This window comes from Chrysochloris asiatica, unplaced genomic scaffold, assembly GCF_000296735.1.
Source record: "Chrysochloris asiatica unplaced genomic scaffold, ChrAsi1.0 scaffold00157, whole genome shotgun sequence".
Classification (NCBI taxonomy): domain Eukaryota; kingdom Metazoa; phylum Chordata; class Mammalia; order Afrosoricida; family Chrysochloridae; genus Chrysochloris; species Chrysochloris asiatica.
The window spans coordinates 5,329,581-5,341,238 of record NW_006408675.1 but is presented as its reverse complement, the minus strand read 5'-3'; the positions used below and the strand labels follow the sequence as shown (position 1 = coordinate 5,341,238).

Genomic DNA, 11,658 nt, shown 5'->3' with positions numbered 1-11,658 from the left:
TTGCTTATTTTTAAATATGTTTATTGTTTTCCTTGAACCTATTCCCCTGGATGCTGCCGGAATTTTTAAGCATTTTTATGGCTTAGTATAAAATATATTTAATTGTAGCTTTATTTAAAGTTTTTGATATACTTAAGGTGGGCAGTTCAAGCTCACCAGCTGCTCCTCAGAAATCCAATACAGGGTCGCTATGAGTTGGAACCAGCTAGAGAACATTTAATAACAACAATTTATAAAATCTTTCTCTTTTCCTGTTGTTTTCGTTCTTTTTCAACTTTAACTTCCCTTCTAGGATTTCTTTCCTTTGCTCCTCTCCTTTCCTTTCAGTAACTTTACTTTCTTTCTTGTTTGTGAAGTTTCTCCACTTAACTCCACACAGTTTATCCAAACCTTCCATCTTTGCCTTTCCCTGCCCATACCATGTCTCAGGGGAAGTGACAAGAGATTGCCCAGCTCTGAGAAAGACATGTTCCTCCATACCCAGGCTAACAGCTTTCCTCATACTGCAGGGCAAATAGCCAGGCTGAAAACAGAAGACCAAACACATCCTCCTTCACTCTGACATGCTTTTGTGATGTCACAATATTAACTGATTTTTGCTTATTCATTCCAATTTCTGTTTAGGGGTGCATCTTTTCTTGGCAAGCTTATCTACAGGAAGTTTCCAGTTTTTGTCTATAGTGTGGCAATATCATAACTGTCACTGATGAAAATGCCATTTCTATATTGGTCTGTAATTCACTCTTCGTTTTATGGCCCTGAAGTCCTCCAGGCACTACCACAAATCCACATAATATCCTTGAAAAGCACACTTTGCATTTTCAACTTAGATTTAGCTGATGGGTGGGAAAAAAGAAAAAAACACAGCACATGTTGCCAAACACCTCCTTGGTGCCCATGAATATGGACGATCCATCCAGAATATGCATGCACAGCTGCTGCCCCAATACCTGCTAAGGTTCAAATTAATTTTGAAGAGACATCTTTCTTTTCTCATCTCTATTAGTGTAACGATGTCCCATCCTTTTGGAAACAATGGAATTTTCCCAGTCATCTTGCTGTATTCTGACCCTCCCGGTCAGCCTGGCACTGTGGGATAATGCACAGTCGATATGGGTCGAAATGAATTGCAAGGTTGGAGGTTCAAAACTCACCAGCCACTTCTCGGAAACCTTATACAGGATCTCTTTGAGTTGGAACTGACTCAAAGGCACTTAACAACAACATATATGCCCCCAGGAAACTGAAATTGCCTTGTGCCTCAGCCTCTTGTGTTCTTCACCTAAGGATTTAACTCATTAATGTGATGCAGAAAGTTGATGAAGGAGGAGGAGCAGTACTCAGCCAGCGATGGGAGGGAGTGTCTAGAGAATGGAAAAGCAGCCAGTGAAATTCCTCAGATTCAACTCAGCAAAGACCTGAGAACCAATGGATACCACCACCAGGGAGTATCCAACCCACCACCCTCCCACCCCCAATGAGCTGGGCCATAGCACTAAAGAATCTTCAGTTAAGGTGGAAACTTCATGAAATCTCTGTCCTTGGTTCCTAGAAGGGAGAGGAAAATGACTAGAAATGAGGTTGGTATGGGAGTTTCAAAATGAAACACATTCCAAAGAATGTTGTGGGTTCAATACACATATATGCTACTACATACATGTGACTTTCTCAATCACAACCCTGTACATTTAAAATTGTCATTAAGGATGACGACTCTGTTGTACCACATGATGTGGAATCATCTTGTTGTTGTTATGTGCAGTGGAGTTGGTTCTGACTCATAGCGACCCTGTACAGGGTTTCTGAGACTGTAAATCTTTACGGGTGCAGAAAGCCTCATCTTTCTCTCTCAGAACAGCTGGTAGTTTCGAACTGCTGACCTTGAGGTTCACAGCCCGATTTGTAACCACTATGCTACCAGAGCTCCTTGTGGAATCATCTAGGAAGCATTAAATTCTTTTTAGTAGAGTGTGTTTTTTAAGGCAGGAAACACACACATTACTACTGTCCTTTTTGTTGCTGTTGACAGTAAATTCATCTGCAAGACAAAACAAAAAGCAATTAAGATTGAGTTGCTAATGGTGTGCTCTTTCAAATATAGATTGTCAGGTGTTTCAGGGTGCCTCTGGAAGGCTTTGAACTGCCAATCATTCATTTAGAAGCTGAGTACTTGACCATTTGCACTACCCAGGGCTTCCTTTGTCCTTAAATACCTTAGATTATAATTCCTAAAATAAAGGATTCTCTTATGTATGGTGCTGTAGGTTTCTGAGGCTATACATCTTTACAGGAGCAAAAAGCCTCATCTTTCTCCTGCGATACAGCTGATAGTTTTGAACTGCTGACCTTGAAATTAGAAGCTCCCAGTGTTCCATTTTAAAGACTAACGGCTCATGTTTAGAAGAATGTCATTCACTTTGGATTTGTATGTTTCTTCATGATTAGACTCAATTTATGCATTTTTGGTTCAACACTCATCTATCAGTTTGTTGTACTGTTGTGGCTTGTGAGTTGCTGTGATTCTGGAAGCTATGCCATCGGTATTTTAAATACCAGCAGGGTCACTCATGGTGGACAGGTTTCAGGTGAGCTTCCAGAAGAAGACAGACTAGGAAGAAGGAGTGATGAACTACTGCCGAAAATTTAGTCACTGAAAACCTTATGAATAACAGGGAAACGCTGTCAGATATAGTGCCGGAAAATGAGCCCCTCAGGTTGGAAGGCACTCAAAATGCGACTGGAGAAAAGCTGCCTTCTCAAAGTAGAGTTGACTGTGATGACGCAAATGGAGTAAAGCCTGTGGGAGTAAAGCCCTTGGGACCTACATTTGCTGATGGGGCCCAACTCAAAATGAAGAGAAACAGCTGTAAACATCCATTAATTATCGGAACATGGAATGTACAAAGTATGAATCTAGAAAATTGTAAATTGTCAAAAATGAAATGGAACACATAAACATTGGCCAAACTTCGTCTCTCATACTTTGGACATATTGTCAGGAGGGAACAGTCGCTGGAGAAGGATATCATGTTTGGTAAGGTGGAGGGTCAGAGAAGAAGAGGAAGACCCCCAATGAGATGGATTGGCCAAGTGGCAGCATCGATGGGCTCAAGCGTAGCAACAATTGTGAGGTTGGCCCAGGATCGGGCAGTGAGTCCTTCTATTGTACATAGGGTCACTATGAGTTGGTACCGACTCAATGGCACCTAACAATACATTTTTGGAAAAACTGCTGAATCAGTGAGATTATGTCTTTCTTGCTGCCACGATTCCTATCAAAACTTTTTGAGAGTAAGTTTGGATAGTAGAGTGTAGGGTTCTGGAACAAGGATGAAAGGGTAGATGCAATAACAGGGTACTGGGGGCCACCCGAGAGCACAGCCATTGGCATTTTCTAAGCTATCTGCAGGACCAGTGGCCTGTTGCTTTTCTAGGCAGACACCCATACCCTCTCATATTACAGGCCTTGTGATTTCTATGAACTCACATGACGATTTACCATGATGCTTCCTTCTCTTTCTGGTGCTCAGTCTGTAATCATTTCTCCATCTCTTTCTCACTCCTCTGTTTTGGCTGGCTCCCTGCAGACAGGATCCTTCTTGGTGCTAACTCTTACAACTTGCAGGGCTGTGGCAGGGCCACATGATATTCATGACAAGTGTCCATGCTCACTTTCATTCCAAGTCAGGGGCATTTGCTGACGACCCACTGTACACTGGGACCTGTGCCAACCATTGATCTCCATCTCTGAACAGCTCTCTATATAGCACAGAGCACCATTCTGCTGCATCTGTATTTGCAACCCATTTCCCCTCCAGGTATTCATTTGCATTTTTTCAATCAGAATCTTATTTTACTACTTTGTGTGCATCTCTAACTCCTTGCCATCCCACTGTATTTTCTCTCCTCTCAAGTGTTGAAGTCATTTTCTAATTTAGACCTCTTTGAACTTCACTCAAGTGCTGATTCCTACCTTTTCAGATGTCTCATCTGCACTTGGCACAGGTAACAGCCAGTTCCACTGTGCATGAGGAGTCTGGGACACTGGACCCCAAAATTCCCTCATTAATCACTCCTCTATTTCAGAGATGGCAAGCTAATTGAACTGAATCTCAGAGTAACAATTGCTGGTATTGTTAGCTGTTGTTGAATGGACGTCATGCACAGCAGAATCACAGAATGCACAGACACTGCTCAGGCCTGCACCATCCCCAGAATCCCTTGCTTTTCCTGACAGATGGGTGATAGTGGCACATGTGTGCATTCCCTGAGAATGAACCTAGGCAATTCACATGGAAGGTGAGAATTCTACCACAGAACTACTCTCTGGAAACAAAATAAAACACTCAAGAGCAGGCATAGCCTAATAAATTTGTTGTCAATTATACACCTTACAGGGAAAGGCTATTCTGATTATATGCAGTTCATCTTCTGCTTATCTTCAGAGTTAGACTACTTGGGTGGGTTCAAATACTATCTCTCAACCTAGCTTTGTTCTCTGAGTCACCCTTTCCCCCAACAACAAATGGAGGATAATAACACCCACTTAGCCAGCCCACTGTGAGGATTAATGAGATGATGCGTGCCAAGCACTCAGCAATGGGAGCTAATATTTAACTGGAATGCCCCAGTACCATATCTGCATCTAAAGCTATCGGAAAACGTTTTGTGCACATGTCGAAGCATATCTTGGCTGTTCTTTTACTTGGAGTTCCTGTCATAAAAGAGTGCTGCTAAGTTCCCCAACCCCATTAATAGGACTGAAGGACTCTCTCCTGAGATTTTGAGTTTCGAAGGGGCAAGATAGCCAAGATGAGCCCATCTAAAATGAGAGATACATCCACAGTCCCAAAGCCCCCAAAGTTTATCATAGAACACTGAATAGTAGCTGCTATAGTAAAGATGTCAGCTTGAGGACTAAGGTGCATCTGACCCAAGCCATGGCATTTTCAATAACCTCATATGCATGTGAAAACTTGACAGTGAGTAAGGAAGACCGTAGAAGAACTGATGATTTGAGTTATGGTGTTGGAGGAGAATATTGAAAGTGCCATGGGCTGCTAAAAGATCCATTTTGGAAGAAGTGCAGCCAGAGTGCTCCTTGGACGCCAAGATTGGCAAACTTTGTCTCTCATACTTTGAACATATTGTCAGGAGGGATCAATCACTGGAGAAGGATATCATGTTTGGTAAGATGGAGGGTCAGAGAGAAAGAGGAAGACCCCCTGTGAGATGGATTGGCCAAGTGGCAGCATCAATGAACTCAAACATGGCAATAGTAGTGAGGTTGACCTAGGATCGGGCAGTGTTTCTTTCTACTGTGCATAATGAAACTTATGATGTATACTTATGATATCTACATCATTTATATGTACATAGGTCTCTATCAGTTGGTACCGACTCGATGGCACCTAACAACAACAACAACAACATAATAACTGTGGTACTGCAGGATAATGCACTGAACCACAAGGTCAGTTTGAACCACAAGGTCAGCAATTCAAATTTACCAATCACTTCTCAGAAACACTACATAGGTTCGCTATGAGTAGGAACCGACTCAATGGCACTTAATAACAACAGAATAGTTCTGTTTGCAAAATGACTTTGCCGTCTCAAGTGACAAGGTCACAGGTAGAATTTTATTACTTATGATATATACATCATTTATACGTATATATATACATACACAAAATGCATATATACAGAGAGAAAGAAAAGTACATGGGGCATTTGACAATGGAAGAATCTATGTGGAATGTTAATGGGTATTCATTTTAATAGAACTTGCCTCTGCTCCTCTTAGGTGCCATCAAGTCAGTTCCTATTTATAAGGAGCTTATGCACAAAAGACTAAAACACTGCCTCATCCTGAGCCATCTTCACAATTGTCGTTATGTCTGTGCCCATTTTAGCTGCCCTTGTGTCAATTTTATCTTGTTGGAGCTCTTCCTTTTTATGCGGACCTTTCACTTTCCCAAGCATAATGTCCTTCTTCAGGGACTGATCTCTCCTGAAAACATGTCCAGAGAGCAAGAGACTCTCAACAGCCTGACTGCTAAGGAGCACTCTGACTGTATTCTTCCAACACAGATTTGTTTGTTCTTCTGGCAGTTCAGGGTGTTTTCAATATTCTTCTCCAAACCAGAATTCAAAGGCATTCATTCTTCTACATTCTTCCATATTCCTTGTCCAATATACACATGCATATGAGGCAATTGATTCAATACCATGGCTTGGGTCAGAGGTATCTTAGTTCTTAGAGTAATATCTTTGCTCTTTAACACTTTAAAATGGTCTTTTGCAGAAGATTTGCCTAAAAATACAATATGAATGATACTTGAATGATGCTTCTATGATTGTTGATTGTGGAGCCAAGCAAAATGAAGTCTTTGATAACTTCAATATTTTCTCTGCTTATCATAACGATTTATTAGTCCAGTTGTAAGGATTTTTGTTTTCCTTCTATTGAGGTGCAATTCAAATTGAATGTGGTTATCTTTGTTCTTCGTCAGTGTTTCAAGTCCTCAGTAAATTGCTAGAAGAATATAGGATAATATCTTCATGGTCTTGTGATAGGCAAAGATTTTCAAACAGGACCAAAATGCAATAATAATAAATGAAGATGATAAATTAGACTATGTTAAAATTAAGAGTTTTTGTTCATCAACGAGTCAATTCTGACTCACAAGGTTTCCTAGACTGTAAATCTTTATGTATGCAGAAATCTTTATGCATGCAGAACCCTTCATCTTTGTCTTGAAGAACAGCTGGTGGGGTTTGATTGCTTATCCTACAGCACTATCACAGTTCCTTTAAAAGTACCATTGTTGTTATTATTGTTGTTGCTAAGTGCTGTAGAGGTAGAGTCAGTTCACACCCTTAGCAATGACTGGTGATTTTGGACCACTGACATTACGGTTCAAACCAGCTTTACAGTCCAGCGCATTTACCCACAGTACCACACTAGGACTTCAGAAATTACCATTAGGATACTGAAAAGACAAGCCATAGAACTGGAGAAAATACTATTTGATAAAGTACTTGTAGCCACAATACAAAAAGAGCTCCTATAAACCAATGAAAATAGTGACAACCCAAGAAAAAATGAGCAAAAGATTTGAACCAGCATCTCAGAAGAAGGATAAGCAAATGTCCAACAAAAAGCTTACAACTTAACAATTTATCAGGAAAATGAAAAGTAAACCCCAGTGAAATTCTACTCCCTACCCACTGGAACGGATTCCTCATGTGGTGCTATAAGATCAGCACTGGACTTTGAACCACAAGGTTGACAGTTCAAATTCACAGTTGCTTCTTGGAAACCCTATCCAGGATCACTATGAGTTAGAATCTACTCGTCAGCATATAACAACAGCGACCCACTGGAATGGCTAACATTTTAGAAACAAATCATAACACATGTTAGGGAGCCTGCAGAGCAGTCAGAATGCTCATACTCATATTGCTGATGAGCATAAATTGGTACCAATACTTTGGAAAACTAGCAAAACTGAAGTTTATGTATACTCTAAAACCCAACAAATCCATGCTTAGTTATATAATTAATAAAGATTTATATATTTGTTCATTAACCATCTGAATAAGAATGCCCACAGTAGCATTATTTATAACAGTCCCTGTGAGAGTTAAGGTTTTGTGTCAACGTGGCTAGGCCGGGATTCTCAGTGGTTTGGCAGTTAAGATCTAGCCATCTCCCATGAAGAGATCTAATATCATGTAATCACTTCTTTGATGAGATCTGCTATGAAGAGCCAGTCAATTGCAAGGAAATTTGCTCAGGGATGTGACCTGCTTCCAACTCTTCGGACACTCGGATAGAGCTTGTTGGTTTCTGCTGGTCTGGACCCTGCATTTGCCTCATCATCTGACCTCTGCTCCTTTGGAATTGAGTCTATCTTTGGACTTTCCTACCTAGCCTGTCTGCTTTCTGATCTATCAAGTTTGGTTTACTATCTTTAAGCTACAGGAATCAGTAACCTCTAGCCTGACATATGACCTATGGAGTGTGGACTTGTCCATTTCTACATCTGTGTAAATGTTGATAAAAGCTTCTCTTTCCATAGAATAGATAAGCGTCATTGGTTTTGTTTCTCTAAAGATCCCAGCCTAAGACAACCCCCAAATTGGAAATAATGCAAATGTCCATTCACAATGTTGTTGTTGTTAAGTGCTGTAAAGTCAAGTTCTGACACCTAGGGACCCTGTATGGGGTTCCTGAGGAGTGGCTGGTGGGTTTGAACTGTTGACCATGTAGGTAGCAGTCCAGTGCTTATCCTACAGTGCCATACCATAAATACAGCAGAATACCATTCAGTGATAAACATGAATAATGCTGTGCAAAACTTCATAGAGAAATCTCACAAATGCAATGTTGAATGAAAACAAATGGACATAAAAGAGTCCACACTGTATGTTTCCATATATATATAAAGTTCAGCAGCAGACAAAGCCAATCTATGGTGATAGAAGTTTAGGAAGTGGATTCCTTTCAGTGGATGGGTGTAGGGTTGTGACTATGAATTGCTTCTGAGGTGCTGATTAAGTTTTATTTCTGTGTTCTGGTTAGATAGATGTGTTCACTTGGTGAGAATGAATTCAGCTGCACACGATGATTAATGAATGTTCCTGTATGTATGTTTTACTTCAGTAAAAACTTATGAGTTTAAAGTCAAGAAAACCAAAACAAAAGTCCAAATCTTTGTTGTCAGAATAAGACCTGATTATATGAACATATATTGAGCATGTGGGCAACTAAGCATAAACTTGGAGGAAGAACAAAAGAGGAAAGGAAAATAAAAAGGCAAGATATAGGTTACGAGGAATTATTTGCAGTTTGATAAATTGCAAAGCTAGTATATATTGTACTTGAAAAGGATCAAAATTTAATGAAACACACAGGTTCTCCTCCCCTACCACTCTCCTTTTTATCCCACTTGCTTGCAGCCTAGAAGTTCCTTAGAATAAGGGGCAAGGTCTCATTCAACTTTGTATCTCCTCCCTTCTTCCCCAGTATTCACGCAGTAAGGGCTCAATAAATAACCTTAGAGTCCTGCTGCTAAGAATTCACACATGACACAAGAGAACAAAGAAAATGTAGGCCCCATGTAAATTTAATAGGACAGACACAAGGCCAGTTATAATTGGAGACACTGATGCAAGCAGGAAGGTTTTGTTCTCAACTGACTTATCCAACTAGGAACTTCTTGCAGCAGTGAGTGTCAGCCCTAGAGAGCCTGTGACAAGCACCCACCACCCCAGCGCCACTCTTGTTACCTCCTGAGTAGTACTGAAGATTCCAGAACAGGCAGCAAAAAGACTTGGGTCCCCTCCCTGTCTCTTTTCCCTTTCTTTTGTAAAAAGGAACTGGCCACTCTGGAACTTGATTATATACGGTATAGCCAGGAGCAGTTCAGATTCTCCAGAAATACTGGTCCTTCCTAGGGACTTCCTTGTGGGTTTCAGAAGGGCTGCACAGGCTTTGCACTGACACTGAAGCAGAGATCTGAGAGTTGAAATTGTAGGGTTGAGAGGGAGTACATTTCAAACACCTGAGGAACCTGAGTCGGAATTTGACAGTAATATGATCACATCTGAAGATGTTGCCATGAGATACATTAAATGTAAGTTGCACTGATGACTGAGGGGATACTCTCCTGGCTCCTAGACCCTGATTTGTCTGCTAAACGTTTGTGTTAAATTGCCATACCAACTGGACTGATGAGGAGACAGCCTCATTTTCCCTGGGTATTGTATCATCTCCTGGCCTGAGAATGTCCCAGTTCTGTCCTAATACAGGACTAACAAGGTTCCCTTTTGGTTCTAGGCATTATTCCAGTCCTGGCTCTGATTCTTGTTCTTCTTTGGCAGATCTTCATCTTGTTTTCCCTCACAACTCTCTAGACTGAGATGCCCAGGAGCTGCCTCAGCATCATCCCTCATCCTTTTTCCTTCTCATCCTGCTACTCTTGGTTCTTAACCTTCTTTCAGTTGCAAGCTAGTAAAGCAGGCTGCCAAGCCACCAAGACTGATGGTCCTTCCTGTCCACAGTGCTTGACAGAGATAGGCCATGTGGGGCTGGACACTTGCCTGGATCAAATACAGTGAGAGGAAGGTTGAAGTATTTTAGAAGATGGCAAGAGATGGAGGGAGGCCCCTCTCCATTCTGTCTTTCATTATCTCTGCCAAGAACTTCCCACAGGTTGATAAATATTGTTATGGTCCAAAACAGAAGGTGCAATTTGGCTCTTTTCTCAGATTTTACTCCTGTGGTTTAGTAAAACAGATGGAGGGTTGTCCAACTCGAAAAGAAAGCCAGACTCTTGGAGAGTGATCTTTTAAATACTCTAAAACTTGGCACAGGTCTTTCTTTTTTCTATTCTCCTCCTTGAGAGCCAGGAAACAAGGGGACTATTTGAAGTAGGGGGACATGTGTTGGGATACTGGACACACTAGGGCAATAAGTTTGAGGTCTCAGATCTTTGCATGGAGACCTATTGGTCTCATTGTCGCAAATGGGATTGTTTGGGGGGTGATTGTTGAAGAAGAAGAAAATTCTCATTTCTTCCTACCAAGATTCTATCAGCCCATTTCCTGGCTATACTCTTGAGCTCAATTCTCACACTAAGTAAAAATCTCCATGCATTCTAGTTCCTCTTTTAAAGATATAAGCTATTAGTGTGCTGAGGCTCAAATAGCAGTGCATGCTGAATCTCCAAATTGGGAGGCAGTTTTATGTGAATAAAGACAAAGAGTTTGGACTCACCTCAGTGCACATCTGATCCGAGGAGATGATGACTCTACAGGCAGCAGCAAACAGCACTGCCAAAAGCAAGCAGCTGACAGCAGGTGCCATCATGGGACCAATACAACGCAACTTGGTGGGCCTGTCAAATGCCTTGAACTGAAAAAATCAAATCAAGCTATGATGGTTCCAGCAATTTGGCAGCTACAAGAGGGCACACAGGAGTGATCTCAGAACAAGAAATGGTGTTGACTGTTAAGCATTCAGTGGCTCCATGCTGCAAAAAATAAAAAAATGGGGAAGTCCTTTTGCATACTACCCATCCTTGCCAAAAATAGCAAAAGACCCAGCCCTAGAATGGCCCAGTACATTTCCTGGCAAGTAAAAATTGGCTTGGAGTACTTAGACTAGTTCAAGAGGAGTTCTCAACCCTCTTGAGCTAGTCACATGGGCTCTCAGTGATGATTCCTCTTGCCTTTACAGGGTCTGGTCAACTCCAAAAGCCTTCAGTCTTCTTTCAGGAGAGAGACTATGGAAAGAGGAAGCGCTACCAACTTTGGTAGTTGTCTCAGGTGAGTGACTAGGACAGGTCCGCGGACATACAAGAAGGGTGAAGCACTCAGTGGGAGTAGATGGAATGATGAAGCCCAGCAATAGCACCTACTGGAGTTTGAGTTGGACTAAGAGCAAACAGGGTCACTTGTTCCCTAGAATAGTAATGTGTCTTCTCCTTGCTTTGCAGTCACCTCTTCTACTCTCACCTCTAGCTTTAGTACAACCCATTACTGCTGAGTCAGTTGCAACTCACAGAGAAATTTCAGGACAGAGTAGAGCTGCCCCTAGGGTTTCTAAGGCTGTAATCGTTTGAAGCAGAGCACCATATCTTTCTCCCA

The 11,658-nt window shown here is 41.4% G+C and overlaps 1 protein-coding gene across 1 annotated transcript in view; it reads right to left on the bottom strand.

Moving 5' to 3' along the window:
- Positions 1–10,876, bottom strand: part of CD180 (CD180 molecule) — a 32,305-nt gene extending 21,429 nt beyond the window's left edge. The window contains exon 1 of the mRNA XM_006870974.1: positions 10,787–10,876. Coding sequence (XP_006871036.1) covers positions 10,787–10,876 — 90 coding nt within the window. The remainder of the gene's footprint in view (positions 1–10,786) is intronic.
- Positions 10,877–11,658: the final 782 nt, after the last annotated feature.